The following is a 21,080-nucleotide window of genomic DNA, read 5'->3' as shown; positions in this document are numbered from 1 at the left end:
AGCGTTTCTTCACAAAACCTTCGGTGTTCCCGTAAGTCCGGGCTCGGGAGGAAAATAAAGCGAATTCTCTCTGAAGAGCGTTCTCTCAGCAAAACACACCCGTTCTCATCGATCGCGGGCAGGACACAACAGACTCATGTGTAGAGCTGCGGGACAGAGGAGAATCAGCTCACACAGCCGGCGCGAAGACTCGCGCAGACGCCATCTTGCCTCTGTGCATTATTATAACTATAGGAGAAGTGCCACTTCTAGAAGTTGGCACTTCTGTGTGCTGTGTGTCTGCCTCCCTGATGTGGAGTGCATGTCTGGCTTGTGATTGACAGGTGCTGGATGGTGTGGGGAATTCCAGGAGCCGGGGTGAGTCAGCCCAGTGGTGAATAGAGAGAGCTGCATGCAGATGGGAGGGAGGAGTTGCACCTGGGATCTGAATAGGACTATGCCCTCCCTACACAATGCTGGCTCCACCTCCTGTGGTGCGTCTGATGTCCCTAGCCTGTTCTGTGAATAGGGAGAGGGGTTGAGCAAAACAAAGTGCTCCAGAACCAGTTATAACTGGCTCTCCCCATGTCCTACAGTTGGTAACAAAGGAAATGTGTGTATAAGAAGGGGCTGTTACCCCATGTCTGGGCTCTCTGCTGCTCTGCTCCTGACGCTGGGGGCTGCTGCTGCTGGGCTCTGCTGCTGCTGGGCTCCAGGAGGAACCGCCACAAGGGACTGCCTCCCTGCTGGAGGGCCCTGAGTGCTGGCCTGCCTGAGCCCAGCCTTGTGCCCCCCTGAACTTGGCCTCTACTTTGAAAGGGCGCTTTGCTCTTTATTGCTGGGAAGAGCGCGCCATTTTCGACCCTGGACCTGTGACTTTTACACCTGGGAGCCCTTTTTTAGGAGAGGGCTGGTGACCTTACCCTGGCGCTGAGAGAGCGCTTCTATTGTGCGCCTGCAGCGCTGAGCTGCTCATGAGGAACAGGGAATCCCCGGCGTAGAGGATTCCCCCGCATTTGTGTGCACTCGAGCGGGAGCCCACCCCACTTATCTATTTTTCTTTGGGAGCACACCCAGCCTATGCTGGACTCAAGCGGGAGCCCACCCCCCGTGACAACCGCCTCTTGAAGTTAATTAATAGCGGGTGCCCACCCCGCATATTTGCTGTTCTAAATACCCCTAGCGGGTGCCCACCCCACCAGGGACTTTATGTAGAAGTAACGGGAGCCTACCCCGTATTGCCCGTAAAAAAGGATTCACCGCCGCGACCCGGGCTGAACCGGAAGTCAGGCACCCTTCTGGGGGCGGGCCGCGAGACAAAAGCCGTGTTCGGAACCAGGAAGTAGTCTGGGAGCCTCGCGGGCTCCAGAACAAAGTCCCGGTCCCGAGGAGGGGGACCGGGTGAGGCACGGCTGGATGGTGGTGAGGGACTCCCATAAGTGGAGAGAGCCCCGCCAACGTAGCTGACAGAGAGGAAAGCGGAGCGGGGGAAGCTCGAGGCGCATTGTCGGCGCCTGCCCCCGCCGTATACCAACCCCGCGTGTCGCCTAACTTATCTGGAGCCTCGGAGGCTCCACAAGAGAAGCCACAGCAAGGAAGCAGACGGGAGCTTGGAGGAGAGCCCTGTGTGCAGCACGACAGCCGCCGCGAGACCGGAGGAGAGCCCAAGGAGGAGCGGAGTGCTCCCAGAGAAGGTCCCGGTGAGTGGGGCTGTGTTGTGTATCTGGGGGGTGTGGTCGGGGCACATTGCCGGTGCCTTCCCCCTGGGGACGCTCTTCAGAGGCACAGAGGGCGCCAGTGATCGTTGGTTGCTTCCAGCTGCCCCGCACGACAGCGGGCAGCTGCAACATTTCTTTTGGGGCATTTGTGTTTCTGAGTCCTCGAGCGGGACTCCACCATTTTTGGGGCACATTGCTGTTTGAAGGGCCAGAGGGGCACGTGTTCGCTCCAATAGTGGCCATATGTTTTCCAGTTGCCCCGCATGACAGTGGGCAACTGCAACGTTTTGGGGCCGATATGAATTCAGAGAAGCCCCAGTGAGTCTCAGAGGGCACAGTTGTGCCAGGGCCTATTTGTATTTTTCCCAGCTGCCCCACCAGACAGAAGACAGCTGCAATGTTGGTATTGACTCAGAGGGCACATTGGGTGTCCAGGCCTTTCCTTCATTCACAGCTGCGTTAAGTTTCAGGTGGTTGCAGTTCATCCAGTCCTGGATGAAAATCATAATAGACTGGAAGCAGGGGAAGAAGACAGATTGAAAACAAGTTGAAGGTCGTCCGCATAATTGTATATGCTGACATCCATTTGCTTTAGTGAAAAAATAAGGGGGGCAATATAAAGGTTAAACAAGAGGGGTGAAAGGGAGGAGCCTTGGGGAACCACGCACTGAACTTTCCGGAAGTCTGCAGAAAAGACACCCAGGCGAACAGCCTGGGTGCGGTCCCTCAGGAAGGAGGATAGCCATACCAGAGCGGTACCCCCGATCCCCGCCGCCCTGACACGGGAAAGTAAGATGGTATGGTCAACCGTGTCAAAGGCGGCTGAGAGATCGAGGAGAACCAAGGCCTGGTTGGTATCCATTCCCTCCCTGAGGTTGTCTAGGACCGAGAGAACTACGGACTCCGTAGAGTGTGCGGGGCGGAAGCCAGCCTGGCGGGGAGCCAGAATCCCATACTCCTCCACAAAGGTGCTCAGGGACCTGGTGACATGGCGTTCGAGCACCTTAGCCAGAAATGGTAGGAGGGAGATAGGGCGGTAGTTGGCGGGGATCGAAGGGTCTGCACCAGGTTTTTTTAGAATGGGGACAATGACAGCGGCTTTCAGTGGAGTGGCAACAACCCCCTGGGAAAGGGAACTGTTAAGGAAGTGAAGGGGAGGGTCTGGACAGGTTGTATAAATGTGGCGGAGGATATGCGCAGGGCAAGTGTCCAATGGGGATCCGGATTTAACAAGAGGAATTATTGAGGTCAAAGAATCTTTAGTCAGGGGAGGAAAGGCATCAAGTTGTCCATTAGGTGGAGGACGCTGAGGGTCAACAAAAGTCGGGGGGGGGTGAGGGGATGTTGGCTTTAATAGTAGCAATCTTTTCGATAAAGAAATTATTTAAAGAGTGACAAAGATCCTGGGACGGGGAAGGCTTGAGAGATGTCCTGTCGGAAAATGCCAGATTGTGGACAATCGAGAAGATTTCCCTCGGTTGATTCTCAGCTGCAAGAATCTTAGATGAAAAATAAGCCGTTTTTGCAACCAAGATGGCCTTCTTATATTGAGCTAGAAGAGTGGTAAACTCAGCTCTGAGTGAGGGAGAATAGATCCTCCTCCAGGCACGCTCGGCACGGCGTACTGCAAGTTTGGTGGTTTTAAGATTCTCGTTAAACCACAAGTTGGCATCTTTCTCCCGTTTAGAGGTCACCCGCTTCAGCGGGGTGATGGAATCACAGCTAGAGGAGAGCCAGTGTTCAATGGCAACGGCCTGGGAATGAGTGGAAAGGCCTTGTAAGGTAGGGTAGGAGGAGGCTAATAATGTAGATAGATTCTCCGGGTCCACTCGGCTCCATGAGCGGACCCAAACATTCTTTGGAAGCGGGGGTCTGACAGTGGGATTGATGGGAAGGGTAAACAAAATCAGATGATGGTCGGACCAGGTGCATGGCAAGATGGTCAGAGAGTCTACCGGACAGTTCAAGGACCAAATCTGATCTAGGATGTGTCCTTTGACGTGAGTAGGAGAATGAACATGTGATACGAAATTGAGGGTTTGGAGTGTATCTGAAAATTCTCTAGAGGACGGACATTCCGCTGGATCTGAAGGCCAAAAGTTAAAATCTCCCAGTAATAGGATGGAAGAGTTATTGACCGTCAGTGTGGAAAGTAACTCCTGAAAGTCAGGCAGAAAAGATAAGGGTGATTGAGGGGGGCGGTAAGTGAGAACACAAGTGAGAGGGGGAGTGGTAGAAGTAGTGCGAATGGCGAGGTACTCTGTTGTAGCAATATCTGGCAGCGGTAGACATTGAAAGGGAAGGTCGGTCCGGGCGATGACCGCTACGCCGCCCCCATTCCTACCATTGGAACGATCTGCTCGAAGAGCATAGTATGGAGCGGGAAGAGTGGCCAGTAAGGTAGGGAGAGAGTCCTCACTGAACCAAGTCTCTGTTAGGAAGAGGAGATCAGGTGCGTGGAGGTCTAGCAGTACCGACAGTTCGTGTGAGTGGGCCACTGCTGACCGGGTATTGAGATAATAGGCAATAAGAGTCCTAAGTTAGACTGGGCTGGCGTCTTCTCTGAGAGGGTGAGAAGGAGTGGGGGGAGCGAAAGGGTTGGAAGATGAAGGAGAGGGGGACAGGTCATGTGAAGATATGAGAGAGCAAGTGGAAGCGGAGAGAGGCCAGGGGCCATGAAGACTGTGGAGTTGTGAGGAAGAGTAAGTGATGATTTGAGCAGAGTGACATGCCCCTAGCCCCGGTCGGCCGCGGACGGGCGCAGACGGGCTTGCCTTAGGCGCGCCTTCGGCGCGCCCGCTGCGCTCGTCTGCTGCGTGTCCGAAATCTACACATGCTTTATGGATCTGTAAGAGGGGGTGTGGGGGGGCGTGGCCTCGAAAAAGGGGCGTGGCCACGGCAAGCGCCGGAAATGGCGCCAAGAGTGTCCCGGTACCAACAGCCGTGGCAACGCTAAATCCGCTGCACGGGTGGTCTGGGCAAATGAGGTCTGCAAGCAGCAGTTCAAGGAGCAGAAGGTGAGTGAGTTAAAAGTACAAGAAATAAGGTGACACTCAAATTTTAAAAATCAATTACACAAGCTTCGTGCTCCCGGCTTCCGCCTCAGGAGTATCTGTCAATCTGCCTAGGCGTTCGTATTCAGCTCCTTTTAAGGACTAGAAGGAGGGCGTGGCCTCAAAGGGGCGTGGCCGCGGCATGCGCCGGAAATGGCGCCAAGAGTGTCCCAGTACCAACAGCCGTGGCAACGCTAAATCCGCTGCACGGGTGGTCTGGGCAAATGAGGTCTGCAAGCAGCAGTTCAAGGAGCAGAAGGTGAGTGAGTTAAAAGTACAAGAAATAAGGTGACACTGAAATTTTAAAAATCAATTACACAAGCTTCGTGCTCCCGGCTTCCGCCTCAGGAGTATCTGTCAATCCCCTGTAGATAATACCCAGTGCCAGTTGGCACAGTGTAAATTATGTGATTATGATCTAATGTGTTTATTATAATAAAAAGGCTATTTTTATAGAATACCTTGTGTGGAGTTTCCTTTGTGGCGGGCCTAGGGTGTTGTTGCTGGGTGCGTGCGCAAACGCTTTACATATTGCCGTCGGGATAAGCCTGACTGCTCGTGCCAAGCTACCAAGGGGGTGAGCAGGGGTTATCTTTGGCGTGTAACTTCCTTGCCCTGACTAGAGTGGTGGTGTCTGCCTGGCTTTGGCGCAAGCCTTAGCCAACCAGAAATCCCATTTCTAACAGTAGTCGCATGTTTAGTTGCAAGGGCCTACAGGGAAACACAAATGTTTCTGGGTTTACTTCGCACGCAAGGGTTGTTATCACCTGACGTAGATGGGAGATTTACTATTTCAAGGTGCAGGGGTAAGGGGCTAGACTTAATATTAGTAAATGTATATGGCCCGAACTATGACAATCCTAATTTCTTCACAACTCTAGGAGATACCCTTCGCTGTTATAAGGGGATGGACCAACTTTGGGGTGGAGACTTTAATTGCATTTTGTGTCCGCAGCTGGATAGTTCGGGGGCCCGGGCTGACGACCTTCAGCCGCGTCACGGGCGATTATTGATCTGACGACGCAGCTTGACTTATATGATGTCTGGAGAATGCGACACCCAGGTAAGGGAGGGTTCCCACATTATTCAGCTTACCACGATATACACACCAAAATTGATTACTGGTTCACAACTGAGGTATTGCTTAATAGAATTCAGGACTGTATGGTCCTTCCTCGCACCTTCTCGGATCACTCGCCCATACTGCTCATATTGGATTGCTCACACAAACTAATACCCCCATTTACGTGGTGATTCCCCCCCATACTCATTACTATATTCGGTTTTTAAGTCTGAACTACTTGAAGCGATTGAAACCTTTTTTCAACTCAATATTGGGTCGGTTGAATCTTTCTCCACGGTATGGGAAACCTTTAAAGTTTACATCAGGGGGATAGCCATGGCAAAGCACTCTCGTGTCCTTCTAATGCTTCGCGGATGACTTGTGGACCTGGAGAAGAGGTTACAGGCTCTGGTGCAAGGATTCCAGAATGGCGCTAACGAACAGCTGACTGAGGGGTTTATGAAAGTCTCAAAGATTAACACGAGACAGCAGACTCAGAAATTAAACATATGGGTAAATATGCGACTGCCCGCACCTATGGGGAGTGTGAGCATCCCGGCTCAGTTTTAGCATCAATATTACACAAACGTAGAGAGACAGTGGGGGTGGGAGTGATAAATGACGAGCAGGGGAGTCCCTTGACGGAATCGATGGCGATAGCTCACAGATTTCAGCAGTACTATGCACAGCTCTACGCCTCTACAGCTGGGAACACAGACGTAGAAATACTAGACTATTTAGCTCATGTCAAGCTGCCCTGGCTAACAAATACTCCTAGAGCAGAGTTCTTCAATCTGTGGGGCGCCCGCCCCCCCCCCAGGGGGGCGCGACACCTTCCCGGGGGGGGGGGGGGGGACGCGCACTCCACCCTAAAATCTTAACTGCGTTGGTCTTTAACTGTCCCACTGCGCAAGTCTACAAACCTTTTCAAATGGAAATTTTTCTTGGGTGAACTCCAGTAACAGAGGGTTGGAGGGGGGAGGGAAGGGGAGATCGATGGGGCATGATGTGCCCTTTCTTTGTCATGTTAAGAGCTAACAGTTATTTGTAATCGTCCTGGGAGGAGGTTAATTCGTAGAGCTGAAATACTTCAGCTGCAGTGGAAGGCAGGAAGTCTCTGCTAAAACCAAAAGCAAATGAAGAGACAGTCCTGTTCCTTTGCGTTAGATTTCATAGCAGAGGAGACTCATTGCCTCCCACTGCAGATGGAAGTGACTGTTACTTTCTTTCAGTTTCAGCAGAGGAGACATCCTGCCCCCCACTGCAGCTGAAGCCTTTCAGATCTATGAAGTTAACCCCCTCTTGGGAGGGTTAGCTCTTAGCAGAAAGGAGACAAAGTTTCTTTTAAAATTACACAGGCAGGCGCACAGTGCCCCACAGGACTAAAAGGGCTTCAAGTTGCCAAAAGCAAAATGCCGCCAGCCCTGTGTTGTTTAACCCCTTCGCTGCTGCGGACATTCCGCTGCAGCGCTGGGGGGGGCAGGGGGGCAGCGCGGCGGGCCTGTGCTCATGACGGAGCCGCTCCGTCATGAGCCACAGTTGAGCTGTGCTCATGACGGAACGGTTCCGTCATGACTCCGCCCATTTGCGTTGTCGCCCCGCACAGGCGGGGAAACAGCGCCGCGCAGGCGGAGCGGCCGCCGACAGGATTGTCATGACGGAACCGTTCCGTCATGAGCACACGGCAACCGTGGCTCATGACGGAACGGTTCCGTCATGAGCAGGGAAGGGGTTAAACAGCCTGCAAATTACTTGTCTTGACATTAAATATGCTTATAAATAAAGAAATATGTATTCCTTTGTAATGTGACTTTTCTGTCTTTGTTCCCTTTTATTATCAGTCATGGATCATTCAGGCAGCCCTAGAACACAATTAAAAGTGCTCTCTATTTATGTCCCGTTCCAAGTCTGCACAGACAAGTGCTGACAATACAGCTTTAGGTGACTGCTTATTTTTGTATCGCCTGGGACATCAAAATAATGACCTGGCAAACCTAATTATAAAACTGGAAGGGACATATTATCAAGCGGCAGCGATAATTATCGCCGGCTGTGCTTAGCGTGAGATTTGTTATTCCCGGCTATCGCTGCAAAATTATTGCCATTCTAGCGCTGTATTAACAACGCATAGCACAATGGCGATAATTATTCCAGCGATAGCGGTGTTTTCCATGGAACATCGCTGGTTTTCCAGCGATGTCCCATGGAAAACGCCGATAACCTTGCTGATACGACCCTGTGGTCGTATCAGCATAATCTACCCCCAATGTAAAGTATAGGTAAGTCAGCATTTTAGCAGACGTTAGTTTTTGGCGAAAACCGCGGTTTTCGGCAAAAACTAACGTCTGCTAAAATGCGTGGGCCTCCTTGTAAATATCGCAATGTGCACACCAGCAATATTTTACAAGCAGTACTGCCCAGTGACGCCCGCTTTGCATCTCATTAGAGATGCAAAGCGAGGTGTCGGGAAAACGGGCGCTAACATGCGCTAATGCATGTTAGCACCCACTAGGCCGATAGTATTATCCCCGCTTTATGGCTTTTAAAGCCAAAAAAGCGGAGATAAGGCCCTTGTTGATATGACCCCAAGTTTGTTACAAGATAAGCACATTTATTTCCTCCACCCTGATCCCTGGTGAATGCCATAATAGCAATAGTTTTAGCTTATATCTGAAACCCTACGCTGCAGTCAATACCATGCTGAGTTACTTCAAGTGTCAGGGAATGCACCCTGAATTCAGACAAATCGCTCCTCATTCTCGCCCTTCACTTTCACACTCATCCTGCACTCACAGCGATCACAACGCATTCACACTGATCACCATGCACTCACACCACTCACCCGCTCACCCTGCACTCACAATGCACAAGCGCTGTTCGCCCTGTACCTCACCCTGCAGTCACACATGCACACTACTCACCCTGCACTCAAGTGACACTTCACTCACCTGTCCCCCTCACTGCTCAATTTGGAATTTCACTCAAATAAGCCCATCACTAACCATACATTCATTCGTCCCACTCTGCACTAACACCCTCACCCAAATTCATATGGTCACCTCACTCACCCTGCAGTCACTCCTCTTACCCTACTCTCACACTGTCGCATGGGTCACCGTGCACTCATGTGGGTACTCTTCCCACCCACACAGCACAGAGGGTTAATGTGCCTGCTACAAAGAATGTGTACCATGCAGATCAAAGAACTGAGTGTGAGTAAACAATGAGAAGTGCTTTAAAAAAATATGAAATGTTTGCCAGAAAGGTGCTGTTGGACTTGGCCCTTTTTCCCTCATTTTTTTCGTTTTTGCAATGTTAAGGTGCAGGTGCTTACTTCGCCCAAGATGGCTGCCACAGACCCCTGCTACTGCAGGGTGGTCGTTTTTCATAGTAGCACCCTAGCTGCCAGGAGCTGGCTGGGACCCACAACAATGTTGCGACACCAGCCCGCCTTTTTGTCCCATAGGTAGAGTGGGGAGCTCCTGGAATATGCTGGAACCTTCTAGAAGGGAGGTGGGGTTTTACTTTTGCCGCCTTGGCTAGAGGTCACCTGACCTAGGGCTACTTAAGAGTGGGAGGGAAACTTTTGTGGTGAGTTGGCCATTGGGGTGAAGCAGAGCTGGAAGAATCCACCAGGAGTGCAGGCGGTAGGGCCTAGCCAGGGACTTATGCCTCCGAGAGTGACAGGATTTAGGTACTGCCTCTTAAGTGAGTGAGGTGCCCTGTGAATCCCACTGATCTTGCCCAGTAGTAGGAGGACCCAGAGACTCTCTGCCAACCTGACTAGGAAGGACCTAGTCGCCCTCTCCATCCCTACCCCTGTAACAGAACCCCTTAAGGGCGCCAGATACATCTGCGCCAAAAGACTTCATCTGTCAACTGAGAACTGAAACCTAACTTTAAGAACTGAGACTGCATGACAAGAGCGAGCTGTAAGCCTTGAATGCCAGAGCTGAGACTGCGTGTCCAAGCTACCCTATTGAACAAAATACTAAGCCGATTGCCAAGTCACCGGGGATCGACCAGGTACTAGCGCTGTGACCCCCGCGCTCCCTGCCCTGGTCTGGGACCCCCGGCAGCGTGCTCCGCTGAGCACTTTACCCCCATCCTTAATTTGAGCCCCCCCCCCCGCGACGACGAAGCCAGCGCGCTCACCGCCGCGGCCTGGAGGAGTGCCCTGCTGTGTCGCGAGGCCCAGGTGAAGTCCGGGGCCCCGTCGCTGCCGTCGCAGCCGTGTGAGGAGGTGCGCAAGGTCGGGGCCGAGTTCCCCCAACGTCGTGAGGACGGACGCCTGCTGACGCCGAGACGGAGGTAAGCCCGGAGGCCGAGATCCCCCCTGGTGCGCCCCCTGCTGGTCTGGAAACCACACCGCACTTGGCCCGGGTTGTCCCCTCCGTGGGAGTCCCCTCCCCTGCCTGCGCGACGGAGAGACCCCGCCGAGGGATCCTGTCCGTGTCCCCCCTTCTGTAATACTGAGCGCGGTGCTCTGTGAACTGCACCGGAGCATAGGGACCCGCTCCTCAAGTCCGGTCACCCTCCCCACTGGAAGCCGCCCAAAGAACTGACTGACATTACCCTCGTGTGGCGCTTCATGCCACCGACCCTGCTTCCCCAGCCGGAGAGACCGGGACGGCGAGTAGCGCACTGTGTTATATGCTCTGCTCGAAAGTAAATTACATGCCAAGGACTGTGAGTAGCGCACTGGGTTATATGCTCTGCTTGAAAGTAAATTACATGCCAAGGAATGCGAGTAGCGCACTGTGTTATATGCCCTGCTCGAAAGTAATTACATGCCCAGGAACGCGAGTAGCGCACTGTGTTATATGCTCTGCTTGACCGTAGTTACATGCCCAGGAACGCGAGTAGCGCATTGTGTTATATGCTCTGCTCGAAAGTAATTACCTGCTAGGGGATGCGAGTAGCGCACTGTGTTATATGCTCTGCTCGAAAGTAATTACCTGCTAGGGGATGCGAGTAGCGCACTGTGTTATATGCTCTGCTCGACCGTAGTTACGTGCCCAGGAATGCGAGTAGCGCATTGTGTTATATGCTCTGCTCGAAGGTAATGATATGCAACTGATTACGAGTAACGTGTTGTGATAACTGTTCTACGCAAACGTTTCCACATGCAACTGATTGCGCGTAGCGCTGTGTTTTATATGCCTTGCTTCACAGTACTAGGGGCCAGTGGTCACGAGGAGCGCTCAGTTCGACAGGCGCCATGTTGATGAACCCAATGTTCCCCCTTACAAGTATTACGCTGTGTTAGACGGCCTGTTCAGGGACAGACTTTACATAAGCGCGCACAGCGCTAGAATCTCCCGCATCTAACCAGCGGGCGTGGGTACATGAACGAGGTTAGGCACTGCATAGATATCACCAAGAGTGTCGCATGTACTGAACGATGGTATTATGATTCATGTATTACCTTGTTATTTCCTGAACTGCAACTGACCAGCTATACTTGGATAAACTTGAAGTATTTGCATAATTTAAACGGTGTGGCGTCCCTTATTGTGTGTGACTCTAGTCCGTGAGAAGCGTGTGGTGTATGGTTGCTTAACACATAGCCCTCTGATTGCCCGACCGGCTCGCGCCACGTTACCGCCCTTAGGGCCTGGTGACTCCAGGTTCCTACAGGTGCTATAGAGAGATGAGGTGCATTGTTGGTGAGTGGCAGTGAGGGAATTCATGGAGAAGGAGGAAATGGAGGAGCGGGCTGCCAAAACAGACTGTTTCACTTTGTGCGACCAGTGCTAGGGCCAGCCATGGCTGGGAGTGTTCGCCCCCACCTGAAGTTCGGGTCTAGTTGTGCCCCTGTACACAAGTATGTCCTGTCGTGTCCCATCAAGGTTTTCGTCCTAAATTACAAAAGAACACATTTACATGCACTGCAATCATCAGCCTTCCAGGGTTCCCCCTTGATAGAGGCAGCTCTGTTTTTGCCCTGATGACCTGGAATAATTCCTAAACAGATTCTTGCAAATACCGTTTTGTTTCATCTCTTTTTCATGTGATTGATGTAAGACAGTCTATTACTATTTGCAGGGAAATGTGTTTGTTTCATGCAACAACCATAAAAAAGTGTATTTTAGATCACAAACCTTCAGTTTACTAAACACTCTTATTGTGTTGAACATTACTTGCCAGATATGGCCCATGATATGCGCGTGGCGGTTGATTGTATAGTGTACCACATTTCCGAAATTTCTGTTAGGTGAAGGGGGGGCCCAACATCTAAAAAAAAAAAGCTGGGGGGGCTCAACCTACAAAAGTTTGAAGACCTCTGTCCTAGAGAGTATCTCCTGCGGCCTTTAGATGCTGAGGAAATAGCCACAGCACTGATGGGGATGAAATCTGGTAGCGTCCAGGGTGTAGATGGCCTCACTGTCTCTTTTTATAAGGAGTTCAAGGACATCCTTATTCCTCACTTAGGTACACTGTTTGAGGAGATGAGTTTCAGTGGTAAGATGCCGCCTTTAAATCAACAGGCACTAATAGTCATGATTATGAAACAGGACAAACCACCCACTGAGTGTCCCTCGTACCGTCCCCTGTCGCTTCTTAACGTGGATACCAAAATCTATGCCAAGATCTTGGCGAACCATTTAGCCCTGCTCATTCCATTCTTGGTGGCTTCGGAGCAGGCCGGATTTGTCCCGACTAGGCATCTAAACTATTACACGAGAACGGTCTTTGGCGCAATACAGCACACCAGACAGGATGTACAGGCTGCTGCCATATTTCTAGACATGGAGAAAGCAGTTGACTCGGTCAAATAGAAGTTCATGTCTAACGTGTTGAACAGAATGGGGCTGGGAGGGATTTTCTTACAAATGGTAGGAGTATTATATAATAGTCCGTCAGCCAGAATAAAGATTGGCGATATGGTTACTGACCAGATTTGCATTTCCCGAGGCACACGACAAGGATGTCCACTCTCCCCGTTACTATATGTGCTTGTCGCAGAACCGCTGGCTTGCGCTCCGAGGGAATATCACCGATACAGAGGTATACGTTTTACGGGATCCCAGCTGATTATTTCCACGTGTGGTGATGACACGTTATTATACATACATGACCCGGAATCGAATTTGTCCCCAGTTTTGCGCTAGGTAGTCAAATTTGGCGCCAAATCAGGATTAAAAGCTAACTGGACCAAGTCGCTTATTTTTGGCTCACCCCTACCACAGCTCCCTTCACACCTGAGTTTCCGCTACAATGGACGACTGATCCAGTCAGATACCTGGGTATTAAGGTACACTCTGAGGTTGTATTAAAAGAGAATTATGGTGTCGCAATTAGCAAACTTGGAGATGACGTGGGGAGCTGGATTCGGATACCACTATCGTTAGCGGGCAGAGTGGCGATTATGAAAATGGTAGTACTCCCCCGGGTTTTGTTTTTATTTGATAACATACTTATGGTTTTCCCTAGCTCCTTTTTTAAAAACGCTTACATCCTTATTAATCAGACTTGCCTGGGCAGGAAAACACTCCCTTGTCAAATGGGATGTTCTTACGCTTCTGTACCATATGGGGGGGATTGGGTGTTCCAGACTTGGATCTATATTACAGAGTGGTGCAATACGCGCATGCACACTATTGGGTGCACGGTCCGATGGGCATCCCACACTTACAGATTGAGACAGTGGTCGCATCGCCACTTCCCTTGCCAGCGCTTCTGCAGAAACCTCCGAACCGTCGGACTGGCATTTTAGACTCCATTAAAGCGACGGTTCATGCTTGGCAACGTATTTTGAAACTGCAGACGGGCGCTCCTTTATTTTCTCCCCACACACCTTTGGAATAGTGTCACTGGCTACCTGCGTGCAAGGACAAAGGGGTTACCCGAGGGATGCAGGCGCTGCATATTGAAAAGATAGGTGACATGTTCACGGATGGTATAGTCAAAAAATGGGAGGATGTGGACCAGCCAGAGAGGCAACAAACGTCACTCGATAGGTTTCAATTCCTAAGGATGAGGATATCATTGCTTGATAACCTAGGTGATGATATAGCGGAACCACCGGAGGTAGCTGCTTTTAATTACTTATTGAGGACTGAAGATTCTTCACACATTATTTCCAAGTTCTATAAGGTTAGTCAGGGCTAGCAGATTAACCATTACACGAAAGACAGATTGGTCTGGCAGGTAGACCTGGGCACGGAATTAGATCTCCTTGAACGGGCGACGTAGGCTAATACATTTTACATTTCTTAATAGAGTATACTACACTCCAGAAAGGCTAAACAGGTTCGGGCTGCGGGACTCTGCTGCATGTGAGCGTTGTGGGGCGGACCCAGCTGACTTTTTCCATCTTGCCTGGACGTGTCCAGGAATTGCTGGCTTCTGGTCACAGGTCTTCAAGTCGCTAGGTGAAGTTATGGAGAGACTATTAAACCCTGATCCCATGCTTGCCCTACTTGGATATTCCAAGCAATTACCCCAAACCATTAGAAGATTAGTCGACATGGGTTTACTGATAGCCAGGCGTAGGGTAGCTGTGTGCTGGTCAACGTCAAGGGGATGGAAAATGTGAACTGGAGGTGGTCTCTTTTGGGTAATTGGAGTTGGATTCTCAAGGAAATGTTAGTTCTCTGTTGCATCCTCATTCAATGCTGCTATGAAGCTCCAAGCTGATATTGATGGTCTTATGAATATAGATGAGGGAATATTTGAGGATTCATCCCTTCTTGCTGTCCCAATTTCTGATGTTGATTGCAAAGTGTGCCCAGAGCTTCGCCTCGTTTGCCTTTCTGATTTTGATGCTCGATCAGCTTCTGATGCTGTTACGGTAGCCCCGTCTATGTACCTGTTTTCTCTGTTTCTTTGCATATTAGAAAATGTCTTTAGCTCATGCTAAAAGAAGGTTTTGTTAAATTAGGCCCGTTGATGCTCACGTAATGCCATCTATAAGTTAGCATTCGCTGCACAATTTTATTTTTAGACTCCATTTTGTGTGATGATCGAAACTAATCTTTTTCAGTTCAGAGTAATTCCCTTTGCTAGTTTTGTTTCTGCAATATTGAACTGTTAGTGCCAGAGCTTAGCTTTCCCACTAGATAAAGGCCCTCTCCCACCTGTCTGGCAGTTTGATCCCATCCCAGGGTGCAACGGCCTTGGACTGTGATGAGTTGTGCAAGATAGGAGAGCAGAATCCTTTTTTTGTCCTTCCCTGTCCAGCTACATCTGCTTGGAAAATTCCACTGTGGGTGTGTTCTAATTAACCATGTAATATACATAATTTATCTTTATGCTGACTTTCTTTCAGTTCCCTCTGTAGCACTCTCTCGAGAATGGGCAGAAGGAGCCCCGCTCTGAGCGAATATAATAAATAATTATTGGTGTATTTTTTTCCACTGTCTCTCCGAATCTTCATTTGGTATGGGAGGCAAAGAGGTGGTCCGGGGTGACCCTAAAAGGGTAATTTCCTTCTGTTTGGTGAATTAGGCCCTGCATAATCAAATAGATGCCACCAGTGGTAAGACATTCGGTGACCCTGTGGGGGCTGAAGCCAAATACCACTGAGGGTCGAGGCACACTCTAGAGGCAGCCCCCCCCTCTGCATCAGTCTAGGACACTCCCTACATAACATGAATATCCATCTGGAGGGACACGAGTGATGGCAGAGTCTAGAGGCAAATCCCCCCCCCCTACTACAGCAGTGTGGGACTCATCTGGCAGAACATGAACATCCATCTGCAGCGCTGCCAGGGGCCCGAGTGATGGCACACTCCAGAGGCAGCCCCCCCCCCCATAGCAGTATGTTGTATTCTGTCTATGGCATATTCCTATGTTTGCCTTTACCCACTCAATGCCCTTCTAGTGGAATGCTTCTGCACTGTGATGCACTACGGAATGTTGGGTGCTGGTTGAAGATAAACCACAGTTGTGATGGGGCTGAGCTGCCTGCTGGCTGCTCCTGGTGGGGCTTATTCCAGGCTACTTAACAACCTACAATAAATCTACATGAAATACCTCAACCAGTCTGGACTACATTACTACATCTTTTTGGCGACGAGTTGATCTTACCTACGTGCTCAACTAAAGAAGTCAAGTTTAAAGAAGGCAACTAAAGAAGTCAAGTTTCAAGAAGGCAACTAAAGAAGTCAAGTTTCAAGAAGGCAAGTTATTCTAAATCTTCATCAATTTACCTACACGTCAATTCAAGAACTCTATATTCCAGAAGGCAAGATATTCAAACCTCATCAAACATCAAGCAAAGACTCTGGCTTCAGAGCCCCACCAGTGACCACTTCATCGGTCGCCCCAACCTGCATATGCCAGATTCTTCTTCAATTTTTCAACATCTGCTGTGTCTTTTCTACAACTTCAACAACTCTGGTAATTGGTCCTCTTGAAAAAACGAAATATCAATATACTAATAACTACTCTTCACTCTAACTTAAGTATCTGCCATCCAAGAAAGACTGCCGAGGTTTTGCCCAGATACTACAGAATAATGAAAGCTGCCTACAAAGTAACGCGGTAAAATATTCAAGACAGAAGGAACCTGTCAGGTAATGCCTTCAAGAAGAGAATGAAACTCAAAGAAATCATAATGTACCAGCGGAATATCAATGCGTCATTGGCATCCAGCGTCTTTATGTTTTCTTCATTCTTCGATTTTGGAAGGACTTTGAGGTCGTCACTGCGTAAGGTCGCACAACGTCAAGCAGCCATTTTGTGTTGCGTTCCCATGGTAATGGGAGCGCAACGTAGCGCAAATAAAATGATGATGGGAGGTGTTCCTTTCAAGCCGCCATTTTGTTTGTTGTGTTCTCATGGTTACGGGAGCATAACATAGCGCTAATAAAACCATCATTGGAGGTGTTCTGCACAGTGAAAGTGTTTTCTGCCGGACTGGGGTTCTACAAGTAATCTCAATGTTCTGCACAGTGAAAGTGTTTTCTGCCGGACTGGGGTTCTGCAAGTAATCTCAATATCTTACGCAGCGCATGCCGATGTATCCCAAGATCGAGGTTTGTGCTAAGGAATTGCTTTGCACTTCGTTATACTGGTTAATGCCCATTCCTCATGCCCGTCCCTAAACTCGATGTCACCTTTCCAAATTATAGGGAAGCGAGCGCATGCATAACTAAGCATTAACACTGTTGTTTTATAATGTTGGCAACCAACACTACCTCCAACTTTTGAAACTTTTCTTGTGTGCACGGAACATGTTTTTTTTCACTGGTACTATCTTTGAGCACAGAGACCTATCAATTTCTGGAATCAACACGAAAACAGAAACAAGCACAAACGAGCTCGAGTAAGGTCTTTCAATTATTTCACAAGAGCGTCATCTTGTGGTTGTTTTTGTATTCCATTTGTCAATACTTTTGGAGTTGTCCGAGATCGTCACTGTTTGATCATCTAGTGCATCACGAAGCTACAAGTTTTTTTTTTTTTCGTTCAATAAGCTCAAGTTCAATTGCCATATTTATTTTGGTTGCTTCTAATAAGACAGCTCCAGGTCTATGTCAACTAAGTTTCTAAGGAGTGTGTTTGTTCTATTTCAAGTCTTTTGGGTGCACATTCAAGCTATTGATCACATGTCTAGCTGAGCATGATTTCTATTCACATTTCTATTTTCGTAATTGGGGTGCTTATATTTATGACCCTAGTGACATGCTCTCAAGATATCGATTACTCAATATATTTTTTTTATTTTTCAATCTACTTGCATGTACACTGTGATGTTTAAACATACAGTTTTACATCTCTCTGTTTTACAGGTTGCATGTTTTCAAAAATTCAATTTGTCAATCTTCCTCTATTTTTCAATTTGTTGCATGGAAAGTTACCTTTGCATAGTTTGCATAATTGACATTTACATGCGTGCAGTATTCTTTGTAGGAATTGCACATATCAACTTCTGTACTCAATTATCAATGTATATGCATGCGTCCAGTATTTCTTGGTAAGAAATGTGTATCTCAATCGATTTATCAATTTGCATGCATTCTAGTTGTTTTAAGAGGTCAATATTTCAATGTTTTCAATTTGTGACCATTTTGAGGTTGTCAATTTGTGTTGCTACTTCTCAACATCAATGTTTTTCAATGTTTGACCTTTTGAAGTTGTCGATATGGGGTTTTATTTCTCCCTATTCTTCAATGTCGATATGGGGTTTATTCCTTTCAAATTTTCAATGTTTGACCTTTTGAGGTTGTCAATGTGGGGTTCATCCCTCTCTATTCTTCTATGTATACATAGGGGTTTATTTCTCTCAAACTTTTCAATGTTACTTCAATCTAAATTATTTTAATGCTGTTTTACAGGGTGGTGTGAATGATCTTTTGTTGATCTTTCCTCTGCCCCTCTGTTTTCTATTTTATTTACTTACTGTCTTTCTTTTATACCTTTTTCTTCCAGTGGGTGTGTCTGGAGTAGTTCTTGATTATATCTTTCTATTTTCTTTCTCGGTGTTTCATGCAGAAGGTATGAAGAGTACTTATTTGTGTTTGTACCTTCCTGTTCATTTTTGTATTCTTTGGAGAAGGGAAGAAGAGAGTACCTATTTATGCGTTCATACCTATCCATGTGTTCGTACCTTTCGGTTTTACTTCTCAAGTCTTTTTTGTTTATTTTATGCATTTTGCATTGCCTTGTGTTCTCAGAGAAGGAATGTGTCTGATCTTTATTACTTTTCTGTATTTTCTGAATGATGTGCATTGCTTTCTGTCGCATCTGTCTGGCCAGTGGATGTGGCAGCAGGTAATAATCGGTACGCTTTCTCTTTCATGTGTTTCTATGCTTCTATGCTCATTTTTCTGTTGTGGAAGAAAAGGAGGTATGTTGTATTCTGTCTATTGCATATTCCTATGTTTGCCTTTACCCACTCAATGCCCTTCTAGTGGAATGCTTCTGCACTGTGATGCACTATGGAATGTTGGGTGCTGGTTGAAGATAAACCACAGTTATGATGGGGCTGAGCTGCCTGCTGGCTGCTCCTGGTGGGGCTTATTCCAGGCTACTTAACAACTTACAATAAATCCTCATGAAATACCTCAACCAGTCTGGACTACATTACTACATCTTCTATGACTCTCCTGGCAGAACATGAACATCTATTTGGAGTTCTGCTAGGGGCCCGAGTGATGGCACACTCTAGACTCAGCCCCCCCCCCCCCCTCCGCAGCTGTCTAGGACTCTCCTGGCAGAACATGACCATCCATCTAGAGCACTGCCCGAGGATGATGGGGCTTCTTGTGGAGCTCAGACAAGCAAGGCCAGAAAAGGAAACAAGGGCAAGAAGACATATGTGTCCAGACAGCGATAGGACCTTTGTGCTTAACCCGTCAAACAAATATTAAAGGCAAAGTTCTTCTTTCATGCATTTCTCACTGAGGAGAATCTCCACCCGCTCCTGGTAAAGTGTTTTTTAATTCTATTGTGGTTTGTCATGTCCTAGGACACAATGTCACTACCTAGAGGTGTTCACATCCTGTATGTAATTGCTTTGTACACGTCCATCACCATCATGTAATGATGAGGGGGTGAGGGGCCTATCGATGAGAGCACCTGTGGTCCAGCAGCTGGTCTGTTAATGGGCAGTGGGACTGGTTGGGAAGGTGCCCAGGCTGCCAGGGGCTGATCTGCTCTGCTTTTAATACCTGTTGTATGATATAGTAAATACCAAAAACGGACTTTCAAAAGTGCCTTCTGCACCATGACAGGGGCCACTTTCATGACGTCTGATTTGGGCTTGGGTACCCCCACTACACAGACCTCAATAATTGATCAAATCCTATTGCCATGAAATGGACATGCCTTTCCCACAAAAGTAGCTGAAAACAGAGAATAATTTATATATTTAAAATATATCTATGAGCCTCATCAACAATGTATATTTCAGAAATCAGTGACGTGATAAGAAACACACAGCTCCATACCCCAGTGACTGTAGTTTGCAGTCAGGATGTTTTAGGCCTTCACACAGTGCTTTCACTCCAGTGTCTCCCAGATTATTGTGGCCAAGGTTGAGCTGGGTGAGAGATGTGTTTGTTTTGAGGACAGAGGCGATGTCTTCGCAGCATGAACCGATGAAGGAGCAGTCACCCAACCTGCAGGACGGAAGAGATATGGAGAGGAGTAAAGCAGAGCACAGACAGGGGCGTCACAACTTCAGTTTTATCTGCATTTCCTTCCAGTCTTTAAATTACTTTCCTCTAGTGACACATCTCCATCTTACACATCTAACCACACCCTTTTAGGTCGAGCATTCAAGACCTCTTGTATATACTTTAGTATATACTTATACGTGTATGTACTTCGTGGGCTCTGGCGATCAGCCCTAGGACTTGTCTGCTTCCACTAAGGGACTTTTGTTTTCTCTGTTCAACTGCCTCTATTTAACTGTCTTGTTAGAAAACGACCAGCAGAGGTCAGTAAAATACCAGAATCACTTTAGCATTCTCTAGATTCCAGTCCATAGAAATTGTCTTCCACGAGCACCCGTAGTCAATAATAATTTCTTCAAATCTTGTATTTTCAGTGATATGACCACTGAAGGCTCTGATTTTATATTAAAAACAGAGCTTTGGACTATACCATTTCCCACTGAAAGGCAATAATTCTCTCCATGTGTTCCCATACCTGGAGCCACGCAGTTTGGTGCTTACTTTCCCGCTATATTAAAGAACAGATGTTTCAGCACCCAGGCTAATGTGCTGCATAGCTAAATACATATAAGTTCCCAAAGGTGAGACCAATTGCATTGCAAATGCTTGTTTATAAAGGAATCTCACAAGAGGAGTTCTCAGACTAGCAGAAGCAAAACTAAATGGACATATTTATAAATATATTAATACTCGTTTAATTTTGGAGACCTTCTGCTGCGGTGTGAATGATCAACTCACAACTTTGGTAGTTGTTGCAGCGACCTGCCTATTAATACACCGGTTGTTATGTAACATAGAAGGGATTTGGGTCGGAGGTCTTCGACCATCGCACTGTTAAAACGTTGTTTACATTTAGCTTCAGCCACCACAGCAGACAGCAGGGGCAATCATAAGCCTGTGCACATTTTTCACATCCAATTAAAAAAAGTTCCTTCATCTTTAGTGACAAAGCTGATTTAGCGTGTGATATTTGTGTTACATTTATATTAAATACCAGCTAATGACTTTGCCTGCACTTTAAGTGCCTATTTAGATTGATTTCTTTTCCATCTTCTTTATAAGGTTCCTTAGTGCTTGAGTAACATTGCAGTTGGTTTAGATTTCAGTGCTCGGTTAGATAAACATGCAAATTGATATC

General features: G+C 48.0%; 1 protein-coding gene across 1 annotated transcript in view; it reads right to left on the bottom strand.

The window, feature by feature from the left end:
- LOC146808627 (NACHT, LRR and PYD domains-containing protein 3-like) overlaps positions 1-21,080 on the bottom strand; it is a 318,459-nt gene that overhangs the window by 199,197 nt on the left and 98,182 nt on the right. Inside the window, exon 3 of the mRNA XM_085624016.1 lies at positions 19,715-19,885. Within this exon, the coding sequence (XP_085480142.1) occupies positions 19,715-19,885 (171 nt within the window). The remainder of the gene's footprint in view (positions 1-19,714; positions 19,886-21,080) is intronic.

The sequence above is a fragment of the Triturus cristatus genome, chromosome 8, assembly GCF_964204655.1.
Source record: "Triturus cristatus chromosome 8, aTriCri1.1, whole genome shotgun sequence".
NCBI lineage: Eukaryota > Metazoa > Chordata > Amphibia > Caudata > Salamandridae > Triturus > Triturus cristatus.
Note: the sequence above shows the minus strand (reverse complement) of the source record. Positions and strands in the feature narration are given on the sequence as shown.